This window comes from Phycodurus eques, chromosome 4 (genome assembly GCF_024500275.1).
Source record: "Phycodurus eques isolate BA_2022a chromosome 4, UOR_Pequ_1.1, whole genome shotgun sequence".
Classification (NCBI taxonomy): domain Eukaryota; kingdom Metazoa; phylum Chordata; class Actinopteri; order Syngnathiformes; family Syngnathidae; genus Phycodurus; species Phycodurus eques.
The window spans coordinates 8863459-8890042 of record NC_084528.1 but is presented as its reverse complement, the minus strand read 5'-3'; the positions used below and the strand labels follow the sequence as shown (position 1 = coordinate 8890042).

General features: G+C 41.9%; 1 protein-coding gene across 2 annotated transcripts in view; it reads left to right on the top strand.

Moving 5' to 3' along the window:
* The first annotated feature begins 7376 nt into the window (after nucleotides 1-7376).
* The window catches only part of LOC133401997 (nuclear factor of activated T-cells, cytoplasmic 1-like), a 66656-nt gene continuing 47448 nt past the window's right edge, over nucleotides 7377-26584 (top strand). The window contains exons 1-4 of one of the 2 annotated variants that reach the window (XM_061675542.1): nucleotides 7377-7533; nucleotides 10311-11415; nucleotides 12892-13051; nucleotides 25691-25893. In XM_061675542.1, the coding sequence (XP_061531526.1) occupies nucleotides 7515-7533; nucleotides 10311-11415; nucleotides 12892-13051; nucleotides 25691-25893 (1487 nt within the window). In that variant the 5' untranslated portion in view covers nucleotides 7377-7514. Of the gene's footprint in view, nucleotides 7534-9097; nucleotides 9197-10310; nucleotides 11416-12891; nucleotides 13052-25690; nucleotides 25894-26584 lie in introns of those variants that run through there. The other variant, XM_061675541.1, reaches the window with a different exon arrangement.

Here is a 26584-nt window from a genome sequence, read left to right as displayed (position 1 = left end):
TGTGTTTTATATATCATGTTATCATATTATCAAACTGATAATATGGTCCTTTTCAGAGATCTTGCTTGAGTAATCATCCGTGTTGAAGTAGGAAAATTGTCTCACAGGTCAAATATCTTTGACGTATAGAAAGTGTTATTGGCCACAGGCTTTGAATTAGCTGCACATGTGGGTAAGATAAGAGTAGTCATCATGGAGCTCTTATCAAAACTCACTGTCAGCAAAACCAGTAGTAGAGGAAGAAAACTTAGACCAAGTGCAGTAATAGGTCATTAGTTAACAGTGAGCGAACATTCTTACCCCATAGAACCATTCTTTGTCGAGACATGAACAAATAATGCGCAGCCTCAATAGACCTTTATGATTTTGTTTTATTTAATGTGACGCTAAAAAGATAATACATGAAGATACACTCATTTACCAGCTTTACTCATCAGTTTCAACCAAAGTGGGGGACACTTTTCAAATCGTTTCAAAATGCACCACAGATTATAGTCCACAAACCCTTGCCAAAGTGTCTGCACTTTTTGTTGAAGATGAAGTTTTATTAACATTGTGTAGCCTATACATCGATATGGATACATAAGTCATCAAGTAATCGGGAAGTGGGAAGCTCAACTCTCAAGTTTTGCATTAATATAACCACGGTTGGTTGTATTAATCATTTGTTCTTTCTGAAGGATGTTATGTCAAAACATAACCCCCCCCCATTCTGCCGTCAATGGCCATGTGACTATGACAGCCCTGCTTCTATGGTTGAAGAGACAGACATTTATGTTACTTCCTGTTCATAAGAGGAATCTCTGAAAAACCCAGTAGCTAAACATACAGCAGAGTCCAGACATGCCTAAAATAGCTCCAAGCAGTTCTCTATTAGGAGCGATGAAGTATGCACCTCTTAGCATCAAAATTCTGAAAGAGGAAAAAAGGACCAAAACGATTCAAAATTTGCCTAAAATCTTAATTTAACCACATCACCAGCTATATCTGAAAAATAAAAAAGTCAGATGATGATGAGTAATCATGTCAGTGGTTACAGTTGCCACTGATGCTGAGGATTAACAACTGTGATGGCTGACTAATAAACCTGTATCAACATGATGAACACAATGGAGCGTTAAATCGTATTAAAAGCTGTCTGATTCAGGTTGTGGTTAGTAAAAAAACCAAATAATAATAGTGTAGAGAAGTCGAGATGGGATGCCAATGTGCACATTTTTCCGGATATGTCAAACAAGGATTATATGCATGTAATGCGAGAGGCTCAACAGGGGAGGAGAGAGCTAGGATTTCCCAAACATTACCTATACTTTTTAGCATCCCTGTTTATCTAAATATCTTGGTTAGGACTCCTAACCAACAATGAAAAGAAGAAAAACTTAGCCAAAATTCAGAATATTAACATCACTGGTCTGTGCTAATGGGAGCAAATCTTCCCTGGTGAGGTCAAGTTGTAGCCTATAACCACACGCAGTAAACATTTGAGAGGATGCCAACTACAGTATTTTTAAAGCCAAATCCACTCTTGTCATTATTATATAGTCAGAGCAAATGGTGATGATTCCCAGTCTATGATGGACCACAATGAAACACTGTAGCAAGCAAAGACCAATTTAAGGGCATAAACTGATACATACTCATACAGTATGTATTTAATTTTGCACTGCTCAACAATTGACAATTCCTTCATGCAACTCGATAACGAAGCGAAAGTACAAAAAGATGCCAGTGCAACATCTCAATCGTGAACGCGAAGGCCGCATGTTTCTGTTTACACACCGTGAGCAGTGATCACTTTGTGCGAAACACGAGCAAAGCGCAGGCAGCTCATAAATCTCAGCGTGTCGCTCATGCTCTCCACAGACATGTTGTGGCTGCTCTGTACGTGTGTTGTCACAAGGCCAGATGCAGCTGTACTGTAAATTAAAATATTTATATCTCAAGCTCTTCCAGACCCTGCATCTGATCTTTGGCTTGTTAACTCGAAAGCATCACAACATCCATTTTCCGTACCACACCGCATATCCTCACTAGGGTCGCGGGCCTGCTGCAGCCTATCCCAGCAGACTCTGAGTGAGAGGCAGGGAACACACTGAACTGCCCATTGTAGGGCACACATAGACAAACATTCACACTCACATTCACACCTACGGGCACTTTAAAGTCTTCAACTAACCTACCATGCATGTTTTTGGAATGTGGGAGGAAACCAGAGTACCTGGAGAAATCCCACGCAGGCACGGGGAGAACATGCATACTCCACACAGGCGCGGGCGGATTCGAACCCAGGTCCTCAGAACTGTGAGGCAGATGTGCTAACCAGTCTCGCACCGTGCCGCCCGCATCACAACATTTAATTGAGAAAAACAACAGAAAATAACAAGGCAGGTAGCAGAGGTACTTGAGCAAAGTGTTTTTATGATTTTGCCTTTATACATCACAACGATGTTGGAAGAAAACCTGCATTTCAGCTTTAACTTATGAGTTTTTACTATAATATGGCAAGTACCATTTAGAAATAAAAGCTATTTAACATAGAGGGCCTCAATTTTCGGGGGCTCAAGCCTATTTGGACGATTGACATTAACCATTGTTTTCAATCATAAAATCATCATGAAATTAAATCCTTTGCCACTGGTATCCTGAGGAAATTTAAGCAGTCAACAAATTATTGTCTCAATGATACAGCTATCCTTCCATTTTAAGATCTACCCTTTTTTTCTTCTTTTTTTTTAGGGGGGGGGGGTGAAACCTCTTAAATTCAAGTTGAAACTGTTGATTGTTTTATTTTAAATCCATTGTGATCCTAAATCTCTGTGACTTTCCAAATACTTAGTGACCAAACTGCTGCCAGGTGAAAATGGCTCGGCTCAGGTTGTAGAGTGGTCTTCCGACGGTTGTAGGTTCCATCCCCAGGTCCAGGATGAAAATGACAAAGCATCCTTGAGCAAGAAATACAACCCCCAGTTGCTCCCAATACTGCATCATCAGTGGATGACTGAACCCACGGTGTTAATACCATTTGAGTACCTTGAAGGTAGAAGAGTGCTATACTGTTCATGTGAAAGCTCATGTGATGATTTACAACCTAATCTATTCAGAGAAAAATAGATACAAAATACACAATACTGGAAAATAATATCTCAGAAATAGTGACTCAAGTAGTATTTTACTTTTACATTTTGGAAGTGAGTTTTTGACAATCAAAAGTGTCATGTCGTTGCTGCTCAAAGCACATTTTGAAACCAGCAGTCTAGTTCTTCCAAAGAGCATGTCATCCAACAGTTTAAAGTTTGTACTGGCACATTAGCAGTCTCAGAATGGATATTCCTCATCTCGTGTAGAATTAAATTTTAGTGGAGGACTTAAATGTAGAAATGAGTCCCAATTCCACAACGGCACAGCCAAGCTTTTGACAAAATACATATAAAAAGCTTATGAAACAAACATTACATTTATTAAATAGGGAACAACACCAATTTCACAAGAAAACATGTCTTTTGGTCTTCACATTTATGGACAGACAAAAAACGAGTCTGATAGATCCCCAAGGAAGAATTAAGTATGTTAAAAAAAAAAAAAATTAAAAAAATGTCTGACTCTTGTGCATCAGTTTTGATTCATTTTCTAAATTGTTATGATATGACCGGGGAGCAATGCTAAATCAATCAATATTTTTTTCAGGCTGTTGGCTTAACACATGGCTGTATATATTAAGCGAAGCGCTACATTATCAGGTTTTGAGAATATGCTCCTTTGTAATGACATATAGGCTGCTGAATAGCTTGACCAGTTGCTGCTCCAGAGAAGGTCTGAAATGCTCTATTGTTGACAGCCACTGAAGCTAATGATTCTATGCTCAGTAGCACGGAATCCATCAAGATAAGACAAGAAACTGCTACTGAACCGTGCCATGCCACAAGGTTTTAAAACTGCTTGTCTACTAGCGAAAGCTCATCCTGCTGACGGTGCCAATCAGTTTGCAGGGCTCCTTTTTTTCTTTTTTTGTTCCTACCGCAGGTCTGTATCATAATTCACGTCGACTATATGATGCTGCTTTTTCATCTTTGAGCTCACACGTGCACATCAGCCAAGCCACAGCTGACGCCAGAGACGGAGCTACTGCAGGCAAAGAAAACACAACACACTCACTTTCTCCCCATGCTTGTGCCTACCTCCAAACTTGAGTCTGCTTCTGATTATGTGATCATCCTTTGGGTTTGCCATCAGCCTTTCAGACCCGCAGCAGTCTTTTTTTTCCCCCTAGAAATCTGGCCCCCAACCAAAATGTATTACATAGGAGCTTGTCTAAGCTGCGGTTAATTGCCCTTGTGGCCAGCGATAGTCCAACTCATCTTGATGTATGGCTTTTTCTTTAAAGCTATAAATATTTCCACATGATTTGTAACCCACGTAATTTTGACTGTATTGTGCCATATACATTCGTAGTGCCAGTCATTAGAATCTGAGCTCCAAGCATCATTAAAATTTTCAAATTTGTATTATTCATGAGAACTGACAGCTATTTTGCTGAATACTCAACTTTCATAATCCCCACAGTATTCCAATGTCCTGAGGGAACTAATGGAATTACATTTTCAGTAAACAAGTCCTACATGTGGTTACACTTATCTGTACTACCTAACAATCAGAAATTATATCAGTGCTCCCTGATGGAATATACTACTGCATGTAGGTGATTATTGTTTATCAATATGTGATATACGCTGAACCCCATGAAGATTGACTTAAGCATGATGTGTGGTGTAGGTGATTATTTATTCAGTTCTATTTAGTGAAACTGTATTGGTGGTGTATCTGGTCGTCCCAAACGTCTTCCATTTAAGGATTATGGAGGCCACTGTGCTCTTAGGAACCTTAAGTGCAGCAGAATTTTTTTTTTCTAACCTTGGCCAGATCTGTGCCTTGCCACAATTCTGCCTCTGAGCTCTTCAGGCAGTTCCTTTGACCTCATGATTCTCATTTGCTCTGACATGCACTATGAGCTGTAAGGTCTGATATAGACAGGTGTGTGGCTTTCCTAATCAAGTCCAATCAGTATAATCAAACACAGCTGGACTCCAATGAAGGTCTAGAACCATTTTTCTTTTTTAAGAAATCTGCAAAAATGTCAACAATTCTTTTTTTCCCCCTGTCAATATGGGGTGCTGTGTGTACATTAATGAGGCAAAAAAATTAACTTAAATTAAGGGGGTCTGAATACTTTCCGTACCCACTGTATATGCAGCCCTGCAATAGACTTGCAGCCAGTCCATGGTGTACCCCACATCTCGCCCAGTCTCAGATATACGCTCCAGCTCACATACTGTCAAACCCTACTTAGGACAAGTGGTAAATGGAAAATGGATTGATGGATAAATAGCCTACAGCAGTGTTTCTCAAAGTGTGGTACGTGGGCTCTCACAAGTGGCGCACAAAAGGATTAATGCCTAATTACAGTTCAGCTGTATTTAACTTTAAGGTACAATATATTACAAAACATGTTTTATTAACTTCTATGTGCACTACATTTTCATTGTTTAAGAACAGTTTTCAACCATGTTCAATAGTGCTTTTCCTGTTCAGGTTCACGGGGAACTGGAGCCTTCCCCAGCTGCCTTCGGGCGAAAAGTGGATTACAACCTGGACTGGTCGCCAGTATGTCGCAGGGCACATATAGAGATGGACAACCATTCAATCTTACATTCACACTGTCACTGAGTGGGAACTCAACCCACGCTGCCTGCATAAAAGTCAGACGAATATAACACCACAAGTAATTAAAATAGAGTATGCAGTCCGTAATATTTTGTTTAAAAACATCTGACGCTTGTATTTACTGGACTGTATACTCACAAGGGTCGCAGGAGCGCTGGAGCCTATCCCAGCTATCATCGGGCAGGAGGCGGGGTACACCCTGAGCTGTTTGCCAGCTAATCAGAGGGCACATATAAACAAACAACCATTTGCACTCATATTCACACCGACGGGCAATTTAGAGTCTTCAATTAACCTAACATGCATGTTTTTGGGATGTGGGAGGAAACCGGAGTGCCCGGAGAAAACCCACGCAGGCACGGGGAGAACATGCAAACTCCACACAAGTGGCGCCGGGGATTGAACCCCGGTCCTCAGAACTGTGAGGCAGACTCTGTAACCAGTTGCCACCATGCCGCCTGTTATATTATTTTTTTATTTTTTAATAAATCTGCAAAAAATGTCAATAATTGTCAATATGGGATGCTGTGTGTACATTAATGAGGAAAACAAATTAACTGAAATGATTTTAGCAAATGGCTGTTATATAACAAAAAAGAATTTGGTTCAGATGTGGATCCAGAGACCACTTTATTTGTAGAAAGGGTCATTGAGTCAGTTATGCAGGAACACGTTACTTTTTTTACTCTTGTTGTTGTATAAATGCAGGCAACTATGTGATTAAAAATAAATAAATAAATAAATACAGTACAATAGTTGAGCATGAACAAAACAGAATAACAAAACAGAAGATTTTCTCTGGCAAATGACGAGGACGCAATGCATTCTCCACTATGTTAATTATTGTTTTCTTTTTAATTATTATGAAATGTTATATTGTATTAGAGTTAGTGTTTATTTGTATTGTCTTTCCAGGTACCACAAATGCTGTCTTGCTTCTTTTTTTTTTTTTGCTTTTGTGCCTCCTTTTTTAAAGGTTAGTGTCGTTATAATTAAAATGTACTGCATTTCCTGATTGTTGCATTTAGCACGTTCCCATGTGAGGGAACAATAAGTAAAGCTGCATGTGACAAAATCACCTTGAATCTTGAGCAGTGTCAGGGCAGGTAATCTCTGAGGGATAGATAGGAATAAATTAAGACAAAATAATACTGTAATTTATTGTTATTTTATTTTTTTACACTCTACAGTGATGGTTATTTAAGGGCGCGTGTGCAAATACAAGCGCACGCGCAAGTGAGGGTGCGCGCACTCACTCACACACACCTTGGGATCTTACGGTAGAAAACATCGCTCCGACTCGGATCTCGCAGGAGCCGGTCGCTGGCGTCATGGATGGGCGGCGCGCTGACGGAGAACTGAGGGTGTTTTCCAGCTTTAAAAGAACCAGAGACTGCCCCTCTGACAAAGCCGCGCTGCGTCATTGACCTGGGGAGACTCTTGGAGACCTTCAATGGGCACACTGCAGAATAACTCACGTCAGCCACACTAGACTCTTGAGCAGCGCTCACCTCCTCATTCACTCACTCGGCCAGCACTCACCCGATGTGCAATACTCCCCACGTTAATAATCCATTCATTAACTTTACTTCAGATTGGTATTTTACCCGTGACTTTATTATCTAGCGTGCACTATTTTATTCTTCGTTGCTCATGCAGACTCTCGTCCGGAGAAAGTTGTGCACCGCTTGTTGAATGCAGGATACTCAGCCAGAGCGTCTCTTCCAAGTTCAGCTTTGAAGCTCCAGCCAGCAAGGAGTGGGGACTCCACTCGTTCAATCAACTCTCTCGCCGAAATGAAATCTGCAGAAGAAGGTAATGCCTTCCTCACTATCTGAGCTTGCAATATGTTTGATGGCAGGATTCGCATGCACTGACACAAACTGATTGTGAAATCATCTCCGCAATATAATTTGTCGACATTTCTGAGTGAAAAGCAGATGAATACACAGTGGGATCAAGTACAGCAAGAATAATTCTGTTGTATAAGGAAGCTTTGTTAAATGTTACGTGGATTTAGTATGACATGCATCATTTAAGTTAATTAATTTAAATTTAATTAAATTGTATTTGTAAAAAAAAAAAAGTAAAATGTATAATTTGTAATTTAGTGAACTACATTAAGCAGCATGGACATCATCTGCACCATTAGGTGTCCCCGGCAGGTGTTTCACAACTTCCTGTTCAGCAGGGTGCGTTGCACTTAGTCTCACAGGACCTCAGATAATAATCCGCATTAAAGTACACAGGATTATCATTGTTTATCTGTACATGGAGGTTTGAGGTCAGGTTTCATCAAGTGTCTACAAACTTTGTGCATTGCTTCTGCTTGTGTAATGCTTCAGCCTGGTTTTAAAATGCAAGTTGCATTGCCTCTTGTATATATGATGAATGTTGCAAAATTTCATTTGGGTACTCCAAAAGTCATTGCTAGTCTGCCTTGTTTGGTTTCCAGTGCTGATGTCACTGGTTTTGCGGATTTGGGATTTCATTTCGGCTTTGATATTTCAGATGAACGGGTGCGGGTTTTATTATTATTCATTTTGGCCTACAGTCTTATAATTGGTCACAGATGTTTGTGTGTGTGTATGGCGTGTGTGTTTGTGCGTGCATATGTGTGTGAGCGAGAGCGGCATAGAATTGTGATGTGTCCGTTTAGGGATGCCGAGGAGCTCGCTTGGCAGGGAGTCATGCTTAACCACTCACAGCCTCAGCAGTATGCCGAAGCCTGCTTTATTATCGCACAACTTCACAAGTCCGACACACACAGCTAAAAACACACATCCTATTGGGGTCTTGCCATGGACTGCACTCAGCCTGTGTAATGAATGTTGGCCCTGGACTCTTAGCTCCAGAAGATACAGATGGCTTATGTGGGCAACCACCTATCTGTCCCTGAGGTCCCGTCAGTCTTACGCCGCTGTAAACCACGATCCCTGTGGATAAATATATTCATTCTTTAGGCATGCATGCTTGGTTGTGCTGAGAGTGCTTTAAAACCAATGGCATAATTGGAAACAAGGGTATAGTGTGTGTGATAGTGTTTTTTGTTTTTATTTGAATCGTGCGGATCGTAGTGGGACTTTAAAATAGCACATGCTGATTTATTTTTGTCAATGTGGAAGATGAAACCTCAAAATGATGCAAAATCATAAAAGACAGGAAGAGCAAAAACCCCCATTAGGTGCAGTACGGTGTGACAAATGCAGCTGATTTGTACAAAAAAAACGGCTGCAACTCTTAGCAAAGTAAGTCAGGCTTGAAGTAAGGAGGTGTGTCACACTGGGTGGAGCAGACAGACACAGTATGTCATCTGCTGGGCTCGAGAAGAGCGTTAACCAGAAAAGAAAAGCATCAGACGAGATTACGCTGGGAGAAATCTTTAGGCAAGTTGAGATGAGTTTTCAACAAGAAGAGCAAGAATTAGATTTTAGTTATATGTTTGAGCGCAGCCAGTGTGTTTATCAGCCTCAGAGAGGTGAGTCATGAAAATGCATTTATTTCTTAATGCCATGTATATTTTAAGCAATGTTACAATACTGTGGTTTTGCAATTATTAATTGATTACATTAAAATGACAATAGCAAGTTAACATGGAACACAGCATATTTCCACATTTTGAAGTCAGAGGTAGGTGTCATGTTTAACACTGTTTTAAAGACAAAATGCACATTTTACCAACGAACAAGTAACATTTTTTGATTAGCTATACGGCATGCTACGCTTCTACCTCACGCATGCCATTGCACTTGTGGTATAATAAACTTGTGTGATGCACGGCACATTATAAACTCTGAAAGAGACTCCCACAAGCTACTTTTTTCTTTGGCCAACCCATATACGATGTGGTGTGCAGCAGATTTCATGTTATGCACAGCATTGCAGTGAACAAATATACCTAAGGGGGATGCCCTTGATTGGCACACTGACTGAATGGTGTCTACTCTTTGAGCATTCACCCTCATTGTCAATGTTAATAAAAGACAGACATGATGTTTACAACTGTTGATACAACAGCAGCCGTTTGGCAGAGGAGGCAAACCTATAAGGATTTAGGGTCTGTGTGTGTGTCTGTTGTTGTTTATCTTGCATGCTCTCTCATGCTTGCACCTCAGAGTATGAGTATGTAATGCTGCAACAGCCTCTCTTTGACTTAATCACAAGCCCAGAGCGAAGCGAGAGTGCTGTCAGATTTCCACAGGGGAGGGCCTAATTCACTCAGTGAGTGATGCAATCAATCAAATAAAGCATCCATCAGTCTGCTGCTGGATGGATTCCTGTAGTGTACATTTGACAGTAAGGAGTGCCAAGCAGAGTCTTAAATGAACTTATCCAGCAAACAGGGTGGCTGTGCAACTTGGGACTGCAGATGAACCACATATACAGTAACTACTTTGAAATGATTGCTAAGCTTCTCCAGATGTTCTTAGAATAAAGAAAGGAGTCAGTCTGTCGCTGGTAAGATTTGTATAGGGGTATTGTTTGCACATGTAATCACCGTTAATTACTGCAATAGTATAATGACTCTGGGCACCTTAATCTGTTGGAAACACGGTTGGTTCCATGTTGAAAATGTGCTTGTTTATTTTCAGATGCATTCAGCTACACGCCAAATGTCACCCTGTCCCTTCCTCTCGGGATGGGCAACCCATGTCTGGCCACCCAATACCACACCTTACAGTCCAGCCCGGTTATCTCCGTTACATCTTGCCATCAGACAGGCTACAACTTCCAAAATGACAACCTTGTAGCATCAGGTTATTACCTACCCCATGGCCTGAGAACAAATGGGGCTCCAGCCCTGGAAAGCCCTCGTATTGAAATCACTGCATACAGCCAGTGCCCAGACGATCAAGTAGAAGAAAGAAACTGTGAGGACCACATCAACAAAAGAGGTGTTAACTCCATTGTGACACTAACACTGCCCAATGCAGATGGCTACCGTGATCCCAGCTGCCTCAGTCCTGCGAGCAGCATTTCTTCACGCAGCTGTAACTCTGAAGCATCCTCCTACGAGTCTGGCTTTTACAACTATGACAACTCTCTACAGAATTCCCCCTGGCAGTCTCCCTGCGTATCTCCCAGAGGCTCATCTTCACTTTTGTCCTGCCCGCATGCCAGCGGACCTGCAGCCTCCCCTCACAATTCGCCCTCCACATCCCCACAGATTGGAGCAGTGGCTGAGGAAGGCTGGCCAGCTCAGCCTCGTGACTCCAGGGCTAACTCTCCTTCCTTCGGTGGAGGAGGTGGATGCAACAATATCAGCATCGCTGGAGTGGGGAAGAGAAAGTACAGCTTCCATGACACTCCCTACCGCCAGACTTCATGTTCACCTCACCAATCTGCCACCCCCTCCCCACATGGCTCCCCTAGAATCAGTGTCACAGATGAGAACTGGCTTGCCAATGCCAACCAGTACACCAACTCTGCAATTGTGGCTGCTATCAATGCTCTGACCACAGATGGAGTGGTAGACATGGGAGAAGGGATCCCGATAAAGACACGCAAGATAGTCGATCATTCACCTTCCATGAGCCTCAAAGTGGAGCCTAGTGGAGAGGAGATCAGTCATGAAGGGGAGATTACCCCAGAGGACTATCCTTCTCGCCTCGTTTTAAAGAAGGAGAACTACTGTGGAGGATTTCTGGAGGTGCCCCAGCATCCCTACTCTTGGTCTAAACCCAAGCATTACCTCAGGTGGGTACCTCATGGTTCTTGTGACATCAAAAGATACGCAGACAAATAGATTTGACGATAAATCTAGGATGACTGTAAGTACTCGTGTATTTGCAATTTTTTGACACAAATTTTAAAAATACAGAGGAGCGTAACCACTACAACCACCACATTTTGTTTTAAATACATTATTTACCCTTTTTGAGCTCAAAAATATAAACATGGGCAATGCAAATCCAAAATTACCTGTACAGTACCATGCACGAATGATGTCATCCACATATTTTTTTTCAACAAAGTACACTTCTTAAAGATTTAAATTGTTGATTTAAATGATGCATTAAGGCATCATTTTCCATGCCAATAGCACACCTTCCTGTCGGAAATAAAGTGGTTGATTAAGATAGTGAGCAACAGGAAGTTACAGTGACAGGCCTGGCTGAAGGGGAAACAGTCTGTGGGTTAATCAGCCGTCTCTCTGCTGTGGTTGTCGCGCCATCAGACCACCTCGTTTTGTAGCCACGGTGATGTCATGCGCCAACCGGACAGATAAAGTCTTGTGGTGGGAAATCAGTTCATTTTGGGTCAACAAACAGCGTGGAAGTTCCACAAATATGCCAGAGATTGGTTTCAGCTGAGCCACCCTTCAGGTCAGGGATTCTGCGTTTACCATTGTCTTATATGTGTTTGTTTTGGTTAAGATATCTGTGCAGTGGTCACATAGCAAGCGTTTTACACGCCACATAGAGAACAATGATGTTGAGGGAGGCCAGTTCTAGCTCCAAAAGGCAGATATCATGGTGCACATGCCGATCCCATTCCACTGTCTTACTCTATTGTCTGGTATTTAAGTGTGACTATATTTTTCTTCTTATCAAATTTAAATAGATCAACACTCTATCAACAGAGCTGAGTGACAGTGTGTATGTGTGAGAATTGTTTTTGTAGCCCAGAAATGTCATCCCTCCCACCTTGCTAGCTCACCGTGTCAGTTCTCACTTGCGACAATAAAGTATAACATACTGAAGTTGCAGCCAAAGCAGATTGGTCTCTCTTTTATTTCATAAAAAAAAAAACAGAGCGAGAGCGAGAGAGAGATACACATTATTACCTAGGCTCAAGGGATGAGATGATTAGATTACGGACCATGATGAAATAGAGAAGGATTAAGACAGTTTGAATTACAAAAGGTGTCCAAAATTAAGGTCAATTTGGACAAGGTCAGAAGACTGACTTGGACTTCTTTGACAGAACTGGAGCCTGTGGGGAAAAATATCAAACCTCAAACAGTTTCTTTGAATATAATAGATAATAATGAAAAGACAAATGTAGAGACCTGCAGCCGTGTGTCACATGTGTTCAAAGTAGGCTGGAAATATTAAACAGCAGTCATGTTTTCACCACAGTCCCAAAGTTGGATTTTGTTAAGTAATTTTACATTAAGACTGTTACAGAAATTACACTAATGTTAATTTTTAATGTGTACTGTTATTGCAGCCCATCCCTGCCAGCGCTTGACTGGCAGCTTCCGTCCTGCTCCGGTCCATACAGTTTACAGATCGAGTTACAGCCAAAGTCCCACCACAGGGCCCACTATGAGACTGAAGGCAGCCGTGGGGCAGTCAAGGCTCTGTCTGGAGGCCACCCAGTTGTCCAGGTATGCTGACTACACTACATTTTAACAGGTTAACTGATTCTGTTCTGAAAGTAATGTAATAACTTGCCTACATTAGCGGGGACAGACTGACCACTTTTATGTCTGTATCTAAGGATCATCGGATACTCTGTGACAGGTTTTTCCCAAATTCTTAGATACTGTCCATTTTTGTCCTTCTGCTGAGAGAGCAGGAAGTAAATATTTGGCAAATTCAGTGGTGCCTAAAATTGCCAAACTAAGCCAGATAGTGACTGGTTCTTCCTACGTAACGTTGCGTGATACCGTACTGCAAGAGACATGTAGCAGGAAACAGTCAAGTGTGCAGACATTTTGTAAAATTGCTCTTCTGTTAATTAGATAAACCCCCCCAAAAAAGGGAAAACAATCCAGGCATGTTGGGAATTAGAGTAGGTTGCTGTTGATTATGTACCACCCAGTTCGGTATTTAGTGTTGCATGGCCAGACCATTAAAACATACTGTATGCAATCATAGAAATATAGACTTCTAAAATTCATATCTTACAAAGTCAATATATTCATTATTACTGTAATAGTGTGTAGTTTTGTAGATCTTCACTGCATAATTCTCAGAAATGCTTATATGTTAGCCTTTCTATTGAAGCTTAAAACCAAAATATTAGAAACATCAGTCATTAAACTAAGGAGTTTCATTTGCCAACGTAAAATAACTCTCTTGATGTATCTCATTTGATACCTAATGACCATCGAAGTGTCCAATTAGTGAAATAAATCTTTCCCTGACTAAAATATTGGCAGTTTCTATATAAAGGGAATCTGACGTTTTGCCCTATAATCTATAGTGTTGCAATGTGTGTGAATTCAATTTCAATAACAGTCACTCTGCTGCTGAAAATGTTAGTCTTAGCGTCAAGCAGCTCATACTGACTCAATTAGTATAGATCAGGACCATCACCGTTGTGCTTGGCAAACACTTAAGGAGCACGTTAGTCTCGCCAACAGCATAGCACAGAGCTTCTTTCAGCCTCTTCACACTCTGTGGGCATCTTGGTTTACACAAGCTGGTGATCTAGCAGAGCAACTATGTCATGAAGGAAGAAGAACACTTGACTTTGCCTTCTGGAAACTAGAGTTAAAAAGGCTCAGTAGCCAAGGGTGGATTCAAATGTTTAAAATGGGTTTTTATCATTTTTAAGAGGAGCAAACACAAAACACAAATTCCAAAGGTTACGTTTTTATAATTAACCAGCAAAGTTTGACGTTGGTGGTCCATCCCCTTCATCTATTTAGCCTAAAACTTTGCTGGCAACACAGCTGCTTTGTCAATGATGTAATGATGTCGATGACCTAATGATGCTGTTAGCACATCCTGGTGTGATTGGTGTCAAAGGCACTTGACAGCTTCAGGCCTGTCAACCCTTGGGTTTTGTAAATACCAACAACTCCAACAACAACCAACAACTTTAAATACTCACTTTTTACACTGACCAGACACTTTATTGGGTACACCTGCACAATTTAATAAAATACAAAGCTTGAGTGAAGTAAAACCAAATCTCATTTTACAAAGACAGAGTTATTACCGTGTTTGGAGTGGTAAAAATGGTAAATGGACTGCACTTATATCGTGCTTTATCTACACAATCACAGTGCCCAAAGCGCTTTACAAAGCCTCACATTCACTCATTCACACACACATTCATAAACCAATGGGTGTATGAATATGAATACAACTCCCATGTATCATAACTAGTGGAGTTTCCACTATTTTTCACCTCTCATGGAGTTAAATAAGGCCTCTGAAATATTATAAATATTTCCTTTTAAAAAATGTAAAATTAGTATCCACAAAGACAGAAGTGACAGCACTTGGTACTTGCTACCCAAAAATGTTTCACATACATACTGAAGTTCATACTATATTTCCACACTTGATTGAGAGTGGATGTATTCCTCGGATTATGTGTGCAGAGTCAATTTGGATGTAATATGGGACTCACGGAAACAACTAGAAGCATGTCAGTTAGCAGGAAGAGAAATTTGCAAGGATTAGTCAAGCATGTGTACATGCTAGAGCATGGGTAAAGTACGGCCTACGGGCCACGTCCGGCCCGCCCACAGTTTTTGACCGGCCGTCACAGTGACCATGAAGTCAAATTAAAATGTCAAATATGTGGCGCTTTTATTTTAATGTGCACACGTGTGGACTGGTCGACTTGTGGCCACACTGTTGCCAACATACAGTGGGTACGGAAAGTATTCACACTCCGTTAAATTCTTCACTCTTTCTTATATTGCAGCCATTTTCTAAAATCATTTAAGTTAATTTTTTTGCTCATTAATGTACACACAGCACCCCATATTGACAGAAAGAAATTGAATTGTTGAAATTTTTGCAGATTTATTAAAAAAGAAAAACTGAAATATCACACAGCCATTAGTATTCAGACCCTTTGCTCAGTATTTAGTAGACACACCCTTTAGAGCTATTACAGCCATGAGTCTTTTTGGGAATGATACAACAAGTTTTTCAACCCTGGATTAGGGGATCCTCTGCCATTCCTCCTTGCAGATCCCTCCAGTTCTGTCAGGTTGTATGGTGAACGTTGGTGGACAGCCATTTTCAGGTCTCTCCAGAGATGCTCAATTGGGTTTAAGTCAGGGCTCTGGATGGGCCACAAAGTTGTTCTGATTTGTTGTTTTAGTGTGCTTAGTGTCATTGTCTTGTTGGAAGGTGAACCTTTGGCCCAGTCTGAGGTTCTGAGCACTCTGGAGAAGGTATCCCTGTACTTGGCTGCATTCATCTTTCCTTCGATTGCAACCAGTCGTCCTGTCCCTGCAGCTAAAAAACACCCCCACAGCATGATACTGCCACCACCATGTTGCACTGTACTGGAAAGGTGATGAGCAGTGCCTGGTTTTCTCCATGCATACCCCTTAGAATGAAGGCCAAAAAGTTCTATCTTGGTCTCATCAGACCAGAGAATCTTATTTCTCACTATCTTGGAGTCCTTCAGGTGTTTTTTAGCAAACTCCATGTTTTCATGTGACTTGCACTGAGGAGAGGCTTCCGTCGGGGCATTCTGCTAGAAAGCCCCGACTGGTGGAGGCTGCAGTGATGGTTGACTTTCTAGAACATTCTCCCATCTCCCGACTGCATCTCTGGAGCTCAGCCACAGTGATCTTTGGGTTGTTCTTTACCTCTCTCACCAAGGCTCTTCTCCCCCGCTTGCTCAGTTTGTCCGGACGGCCAGCTCTAGGAAGGGTTCTGGTCGTCCCAAACGTTTTCCGTTTAAGGATTATGGAGGCCACTGTGCTCTTAAGTACCTTAAATGCAGTAGAATATTTTTTTTAACCTTGGCCAAATCTGTGCCCTGCCACAATTCTGTCTCTGAGCTCTTTAGGTAGTTCCTTTGACCTCATGATTCTCATTTGCTTTGACATGCACTGTGAGCTGTAAGGTCTTATATAGACAGGGGTGTGGATTTTCTAATCAAGTCCAATCAGTATAATCAAACACAGCTGGACTCCAATGAAGGTGTATAACCATCTCAAGGATGATCAGAAGAAATGGACAGCACCCGAGTTAAATATATGAGTGTCACAGCAAAGGGTATGAATACTTATGGCTGTGTGATATTTCAGTTTTTCTTTTTTAATAAATCTGCAAAGACTTCAACAATTCCGTTTTTTTTCTGTCAATATGGGGTGAGGCGGCACGGTGGGCGACTGGTTAGAGCGTCAGCCTCACAGTTCTGAGGACCCAGGTTCAATCCCCGGCCCCGCCTGTGTGGAGTTTGCATGTTCTCCCCGTGCCTGCGTGGGTTTTCTCCGGGCACTCCGGTTTCCTCCCACATCCCAAAAACATGCATAAATTGGAGACTCTAAATTGCCCGTAGGTGTGCATGTGAGTGTGAATGGTTGTTTGTTTGTATGTGCCCTGCGATTGCCTGGCAGCCAGTTCAGGGTGTACCCCGACTCCTGCCCGATGACAGCTGGGATAGGCTCCAGCATGCCCGCGACCCTAGTGAGGAGAAGCGGCTCAGAAAATGGATGGATGGATGGAATATGGGGTGATGTGTGTACATTAATGAGGGAAAAAATGAAAGAAGTGAAAAACCTAAGGGGGTCTGAATATTTACCGTACCCACTGTATGTTTTAATAACTATTTAACAATATCTAGTGACTTTCTGACCCTTCTTGCGACTACTTTTCAAATAAGAAGACTATCAAAAATCCCACCTGTTGTCCTAATGTTAGTAACATTCTTATCTCCTGCACGGTGGTGGGAAGAGGGCCAGTTGGATTTGGCTTGATAATACGCATATCAACAGCTTCATAGACTGTATGAATTGGGAGTTTTATAATTCATCATTGTATCATTATAAATCACTGTGAATAATTTTATACTTCCCACTTATCTATCTATCTATTTAGGAATCCTAACTAGGAGAGGCTAATATGAGTTGGCGGTTGGTGTACAAAATACCACTTTAAAATATCCATCGATCCATTCTCAACACCGCTTATCCAGTTGAGGGTCGCAGGGCGCTGGAGCCTATCACAGCTGACTTCGGGTGAAAGGCAGATTACACCCTGAACTGGTCGCCAGTTCGTCGCAGGGCACATATAGACACGGACAACCATTCGCACTCACATTCACATAGTCACTGAGTGGGAACTCAACCCACGCTGCCTTCACCAAAGTCAAGCTAGTGTACCACTACACCATCAGTGATTCACTTTAAAATATGTAGAATTATTTTTTTTATTATTACTAAAAACTTATGGAGTCCCTAAAGGGACATGGGGAAAAAAACAACTTTCTTTTTTAAATAAAAATTAAATAATGATATGTTATAATTTTATTTGTAATGGCTGCTTCTAATTTTGTTTAAAATGTGTATTTCTTAATTATAACAATATATACCATATCAACACAATTAACATCTTATTAAAACAAGACAATCTATCGTGTTATATGAATACATGAGATTACTTGGAACATAGTTGAGGTTAGCATGTTGGCATGTCCCTTGACAAGTGTTCCAGTTTCTCATGTGGCCCTTTTGGAAAATTAATTGCCCACCCTATGTGCTTGAGTGTCTGATATAGAGAGTGTATCATGTAAATGCAGTGAGTGTGAGATACGAAGTATTATTTTTCATCCTTCAAGTTTCATTTAATGTGTCTTCAGTTGTGTTGTTGTAATCATGAAGGATAGGACATGTCATATTCCCCAGTGCCCTGTGGTAATGAGTGGCAGGCGGTGGATGGGTGAGGTGCAGTGAAGGAGAATAAGTCAATAATGACACAGGGGCACGGGTAAAGGAAGCAGCCAAGGAAGTGTGTTTGCAAAAGACAGAGTAGAAAGAATGAGAAGGGGCAGAGGGAATCGGCGCAGCTGGGGCTTGCTTCAGCTGCCTCTGGAGATGCTCTGTATCCTGCTGATTAGGGCCTTGGAAGCCCTGAGGTTGGCTGAGCATGGTGGTAGTAGTAGAAGCAGGGGGGATGTTTGTGGTAAAGAGTCACAATCACAGCGCCCTCCGGACTGCACCTCCCTTCTCCATGCTTCAGTGCCCCCCTATCAGGGGGAGTTCAGAATGTCACTCCTTTTGAAGTGCTCATCCTTCAACCATTTCCCAAACCTACACAAGCAGGACACCCTGCACTGAAGCTCAGTCATGCTCATGGGCACACACAGAGTGAGTGGTGACGTGTTTTGGAAAGCAACTAAAGGTGAAAAAAAAGCAAGATTAAAAACAATGAGGGATACAGTGGTTGTACAGTGCCCTAGAGAAAATGACAGTCATTCAAGTGGAAATGCTGAACTGCTCATTTAGTATTGTTGTCATGTCCCAAAACAAGCAGTTATGTTTTGCTTTGCTCTCAAGTGCAGTGATAAGGTCTGACACTATAGTAGACACTATGGCAACATTCAGCGCAGCATGTGCTTGCACCATTTTTTTTACAGCAAATCGTTAGTTTTGCGTAGTCCACTTCATATACTGTAGTATTCAAAAACATTGGGTGTAATTTCTTACATTTTTTGGGGTGAGAGCATGTTTCATACTTTCATCTATTGAGGCATGGTTGAGTGGGGCAATTGAATTGTTCCACCGAACTATGGTTGCTTAACTCACTGTCATTTCCAAATTGTGCTTTTTCTGAGTCTCAATGCAACTCAAATTTCATCCATCCATCCGCTTATCCTCACTAGGGTCGCGGGCGTGCTGGAGCCTATCCCAGCTATCTTTGGGCGAGAGGCGGGGTACACCCTGAACTGGTCGCCAGCCAATCCCAGGCCACATATAAACAAACAACCATTCGCACTCACATTAACACCTATGGGCAATTTAAAGTCTTCAATCAACCTACCACACATGTTTTTGGGATGTGGGAGGATACCAGAGTCCATCCATGCATTGTCTTCCGCTTATCCCAGACTTCCCTCTCCCCAGCCACTTCCTCCAGCTCTTCCGAGGGGATCCAGAGGCTTTCCCAGGCAAAGCCGAGAGACGTAGTCTCTCTAGCATGTCCTGGGGCATCCCCGGGGTCTCCTCCCGGTGGGACGTGCCCGGAACACCTCACCAGGGAGGCGTCCGGGAGGCATCCTAAACAGATGCCGGAGCCACCTCATCTGGCTCCTCACAATGCGGAGGAGCAGCGACTCTACTCTGAGCCCCTCCCGGATGACCGAGCTTCTCACCCTATCTCTAAGGGAGAGCCCGGACACCCTGCGGAGGAAACTCATTTCGGCCGGTTGTATCCGGGATCTCGTTCTTTCGGTCACGACCCACAGCTCGTGACCATTGGTGAGGGTAGGAACATAGATCGACCGGTAAACAGAGAGCTTCGCCTTTCGGCTTAGCTCCTTGTTCACCGCAACGGACAAAGTCCGCATCACTCCAGACGCTGCACCGATCCGTCTGTAAATCTCGCGTTCCATTCTTCCCTCACTCGTGAACAAGATACCAGAGTAAGAAGAACCACATTTTATTGTCATGAACATGCATGCATGTACATGAAATTTGTTCTCTGCATTTAACCCATCACAGTGAACACATACACATGTTAGTGGAACACACTGGAGCAGGGAGCAACCCTGGGGTACCCGGAGAAAACCCACGCAGGCACGGGGAGAACATGTAAAGTCCACAACGGCGGGAATTTGTACCCCAGTCCTCAGAACTGTGAGGCAGATCTGCTAACCAGTCGTCCACCGTGCCGTCTCAATTTTCATTAGCATGTTTTAATTTATTCTGGACTTGCGGTCCATCCTTCTGACTCCCTTTGATAGTCATTGACTCATGATTGGGACTTTTTGCAACACCCACGGCTGCTTTTTCACTTTATTTACAAGCAGTCGATCATTGCGGAATTGAGAGGGTCCACGGTAATCAATTGGCTCCTCTCATAGTTTTCCAAACAATCTGGTCTTTTACCACAAATATGCCAAAAGTCCACAAAATGATTTTCAAAGCTGTGCTTTGGAAAACCAACAACCTGGTGTACCTATATCTCTCTGACATTGAGTGATGTATTTTTGTCCAGAGGGAAACAATGGGGGGGGGGGGGGGGGGGGGGGGACCTAATGTAATATGAATTGTTTTCATTGTGATTATTGTGAACTGGCACTGATCTAAAATACGGGTTCTGATGAATATGATGCAACAGCTTTCAGGCTCATATTCTGTCAGGAAACACACAGACATTCAACAGGCCCTTAGTAACAAAAGACAATAACACCTGTGGCATATTAACCCTAACACACAGCACAATCCTGCATATGGCTAGTTCATATAGGATAATGACAGGCCTATAGGGCTTTCTGCCTTCCTCAGTCACACATACACACAACCTCACTCACTCTCTCATTAAGTCTAAAGCAGCAACAGACATAGTGTAATTTCAACAGGATGTGGCCATCATCCCTATTAACATGTGCGTGACTTAATACCCATCTCTCTTCCTCTGAACGTATATGTAATACACATCACATTTGTAGTATGTTTTCCACCACTGCTACATGAAAGACCTCAGGGAAACATGTGCTCGGTCCTTTGCACGTGTAAGTCCACCTTGGATCCGGGGTTCGCTTTCTGTGCAATCTTGCCAAGAAATACCATAGACAGTATACAACCTCAATTCATTTCTTATTACATGTAATACCACCACTTTTTTATATATAAACAAGGCTTTAGTGCTATACCATAGTGTCGTTAGCGTGCTAAGCCATAGCTGTATTCAACATGCAAAGGGGTATTTATGCCACTCTTAAATGGGAGTTGCACTCAGAAAACTTACACTATAATACAGGTTGTTGATTTGTTGTCCCATAAAATATTAATTACCCATATAGGCTGGACGCTAGCGCCCAAAAGTCATATCCCCGGTATTTTTTTGAGGGGAGGACTTTGATCCTTGGTGGATCCAGCCGATTCGAAGTCCACAGCTCTCCCTTTGACGGCTAGCTAGCAGGCTCAAGTAGAAAGCGTTGTTTATGTTTACCCTAGAAACCGGTAGCCCACAATGCAAGGCACCTTTTCAGTAATAAAATCAAAGGTATTGGAACAGGTGACTGACCTGTATGGTCAGTTTGTTTTGCCGCCCGGGTATCCTATTTATTGTTTTTATTTGTATATTTTATTATACTGGTTTGAATGTCAGCTCCAGCCTTTCTGTGTGGAATCTGCATGTTCTCCCCGTGCTTTTGTGGGTTTTCTCCAAGGACTTCAGCCTCATCCCACATTCCAAAAACATGCATGTTAGACTCATCGAAGACAAAATTGTTTGAAAAAGTGTATGTGAATAGCTGTTTGTCGATATGTGCCCAGTGAATAGCTGACCAGTCCAGTGTGTACCCCATCATTCACTCAGAGACAGCTGGGTCAGGCTCTAGCTGATCCGTAACCCTGGAACATATCCCCAGCAAAAAAAAAAAAACAGGTTCACGCTACCTGGAAAAACAAAAAAGCTGAACTTTTGATCTCTTGATATAAAACTTGATTTACCGCGCAGCCCTATTGCCCGAATCATCCTACAGGTTAGGATGAAAAATTTGTTACCATAAACTCGAGGGCACTGTCTACTGGTAGTGTAGTAGTTCACATCTTCGTGGTACTGCCGTGGGCTCAATTCTTTGTAAATATATAATGGTAACGTCGTCTTCCTTTTGCCCTAAGGCAGCTGTGACAGGCTCAAGCTGCTGTACAGCCCTTAACAGGAAAAGCAGTTTAGAAAATGAATAGATGAGGGTTGCCTGATTGCAAATAAGTATTTTTATTATATCACAAGCAATTTTCAGCAAGACTACCTAGTTAACGAATGCACATAATGCCGAATCAAGTTGTTAATCAGTAAACCATTGTGATCATAAAGTCATTTCAGAACGAAGGGATAGCTGTGATGAGCGTAGTTTAAATTGGGTACAGCAAACAGTTGTTACATGACTGTCAGCATGTGGCAAAGGCAGATGTGATATTGTCAAAATGTCTGACTCCACTCTTCTGTTTATCCTCCCCTTCCCCTGCCTAAGGAGGGGTATTTTGCTGCTGCTGCTGCTACTGATCTTCTTTTCTTTTCCCCAAATCTCTGCGCCACGTGTACTTCTACAAGTCATGACATTTCTCCAGGCAGTGATGAAATCAGGAAAAAAAGTCCGCCTCTGCAGGCCTGCACAGTGTAGTCTCACTCAATCGGACTGGAAATGTCTTATTCTCTAGCAAGTCATTTTAAGAGTACACAAATACTGAACAATTGAAGCAGACAATTCTGTGTCTTTTCTATGGAATTTTCAAAAGGTATAATGGCTCTGCGGTGGCTCACAAGGAGATGAATGATGGGAAGTCGCAAGGGGTGCACCTTCCTCCCTCTTTTGCAGCTTGACACCTCTCCACATCATCACAACTGACCCAGACAATACAGCTGCATCCAATTACACAATTAATGCATCACCTGCCATATCCACAATGTTTCTAGCTGACAAATTGCTCAGCCACACTTGCTTGCAGTGGGGGTTGTACGAGCTGGCACAGTGGCAGAAGTTGGCAATCTGCAACTCAAGCCTCGGTTCAGAATTAGAAAATAAATATTCAGTATAAACGACAAGAAAAAAAGAAACTTGGAAGGCTCATTTGGTCAACCTCTGCTTCATATCTGAGGGAGGCCTCTGTGACAGACCGCATTCAAAGTTTAGAGCACCACCTTGGAGACCCCCCTTTGGGAAGGACATGAAAAAGAAAGTTGTGCATTCTACTCAAGCATTTGAATGAGAATCATTGAAGTGCATCTAGAAGGGGTAGCTTGGTGGCATCGGGAGAGGGTCAGAGGAGCACATATGTTACATGGTCCAAATAGTTGAAAGTCAGCTTGAAGAGGTTGCTGAGAAGTCAGCATGAAGGACTATCTGACCTCATGAACCATTTCCTCCATGAGCTCACGAGGATTGAAATGTGGACGCCACCATCATTGTGCACTACCACAAGATGAGTGAGGGGATAAAGAACCTCCCTCCAAGCTAATACCCAGTCCCCCCAACTGCCTTTCTCCATGTAGCCACATGACAACTTGAGGGACTGGTTGGAGGTCACCAAAACATTTGAAAAACAGCTTTGTGCCATGATTTTCTGGGTTATATTAAATCATAAATTCAATGCTTGTCATCTGTCAGATTTATACCACACAATCATCCATATTACTCTCAAGAGTCAATACACAAGTAACTAGTAGCATGTGTAGCTATGGATAATTACTCCTGGTGACACCGTAAGTAAAGTATAACAAGCAAAAAAAAAAAAAAAACGGCTCTGGTGGTGAGATCACCACATAAATGAAGTGGTCCCTTGGGATGGCAAGACTTCAAGAAGCTCCTGACCTCGGCCTAACTCACTGATGACTTTCATGTGTAGCTTGCTCACAGGTTGAGGCAGCTGCTGGAGACCCTCAGTGCAGGGAGGAGAGAAAAATACAATAGAAATTGGAATCTTTAGAGTCTTTATTTCACCAGTCCCTTTACACCCTTTCATATCTGCAACAAACAATCTTCAATCTTGTCTAGAATTCATGAACCACACTTTTTCAACATACAAATTATAATTGTGCACTGTAAGAAAAGCAGAGATCACAGTGCTAGACCCATTAAGTCTATTAATCTAAATTACAGAACAAATCCAGTCAACCTTTAATTGACTAAAGTTGATCATTATTTTATGTAGGAATAATTAGTTTCATTTTAAGCAAGCCAGCATCTTTTCAGGCATATACATTAAATATGTTAATTGAATTTTGAAAGTGTGTCATTGCTACCAAAATGAAAATCCCTATAGCATGATCTCAAATGTCTTCCCATGCAAAGAAATACAGTAGGTTGCCAATGAAGCACTAATTTCAACAAATGTAAGTGACATACTGTACCTCTCTGGTCCTCTGCCTGCTTTCCTTATCCTCAGATGTTATCCATGCCCTTTCAAAACTAATTATAAACCCATTAATCTGATCATGTCATAGGTTACATGTGGTATTTATTTTGTTAGGTGACTCAGGCTATTAGACAAACAGCCGGGGTCTTTTATTCCTTTCGACAGTACTTCTGTTTTCACTCGGACTGAGCTCAAAGAAAATTGGTCTGAGGTGATGTGCTGGTGTTTGCTGGGGTAATTGACCAATTAGTGTGATTTTGTCACATGGCCATGGCTTGCTGAGCCTTGGTTTTGAGTATGTGATCATTCACAGTAGAAGCCATACAGTCAAGTAGCCAACTGAATGGATCCAACACCTCTTTGATGTATCAAATGGACCTTTCTGAAATCTTAAGTCAACATATATTGTTTATCTTCCCCCCAACCCCCCAACATCTGCTCATAACACTGCATAAACACTGAACTGTAACGAGTGAGCATATCTTGGGAGGTCTGCAGAAGACAGCTGGATTCCAGCACAAACCCAGATTTTGGTCAGGTCAGAAATCCCTCATAAAGTATCAGTTGTCTTCTAGAATTTATAGCCAAGCATATCTGTTCACATTTCTGTGCCATTATACAGACACTTGGCTGAATTATATAATTGTGTTACCTTAGACAGTCAGAAAGTAATCCTCGGTGCTGAAATTAAATTGGCGATTCGAGTTTGTAATTGTCCAAAAATTCAAGTCAAGTTTTCAAAACTGTTTGATAAGTTACACACACACACACACACACACACACACACACACACACACACACACACATATATATATATATATATATATATATATATATATATGTATATAGTTTTGAGTTTGCATGTTCTCCCCGTGCCTGCGTGGGTTTTCTCCAGGTACTCTGGTTTCCTCCTACAACCCAAAAACATGCACGCTAGGTTGATTGAAGACTCTAAATTGCCCGTAGGTGTGAATGTGAGTGTGAATGGTTGTTTGTTTGTATGTGCCCTGCGATTGGCTGGCGACCGGTTCAGGGTGTACCCCGCCTCCTGGCCGCAGTTAGCTGGAATAGGCTCCAGCTTACCTGCGACCCTAGTGAGGATAAGCGGTGTAGAAAATGGATGGTTTTATGGTTTTTAATATATCTATATAAAATAGACACACAGTATATATAAATGAGGAATTGTGTTAGTTAAAACCTGGTTTTGGCTCTTACCTGGCTCCTTTGTTGTCCCGCCAGCTTTATGGCTACATGGAAAGTGAGCCCCTCACCCTACAGCTGTTCATAGGGACTGCGGACGACCGCCTCCTGCGCCCCCATGCCTTTTACCAGGTTCACCGCATCACTGGCAAAACCGTCTCTACTGCCAGTCATGAAGTCCTGCAATCCAACACCAAAATTCTGGAGATCCCACTGCTTCCTGAAAACAACATGAGGGCTATGTGAGTCATCTTAGAGCTTCAAATGTCCAGTATTAATATTATTATTATATAGTATCTTTCACTTTACACATTTTGACTAGTAGCCGCTACCTTTAGATAAACAAACAAATCACAGTTTTCTTTCTCTACACCATCTTTTGTTAGCGCCAAAAGCAGAATATCTGATGAGAGACACTATACATCCCATATGCCTAAGTAACCCATGAAAGTTCATATTCCTGGACATATTCTTTCTTAGGTGAAAAAGATACACAGTGTTGACTTTATGAGAAAAACAGCTGCCAAATATTTCTGCACAGAGTGACATATTTGAGCCATCCAGAATTTATTAGTATGATCAAGGCCTGGGGTATGTTAACAAGAATGTGTTGTATTTTTACTAAGATTACATAAGTAGACATCATCTTAGCTAAGCGCAAAAAGCTGGCACCATCTGCGGAACAATCACACATACATGTTGCATACAGTAACAATTCCTCATGTTGTTGATTTTTGTAAGTAGTAAAAGTGTAAGGCTCACATAAGGATATAGGAGAATAGGTCATATAAGGATAAAGGACAAAAGATGCCCAGCGTGACCCTTTAAACTGAGATGTGATGTGTTTCTTTGATTAAAAAATGCTCTAATTGACTTCCAACGATAACTTCACTATTGTTTCTTCTTTGGGGAAACTCAAATATGTTGTTTTCT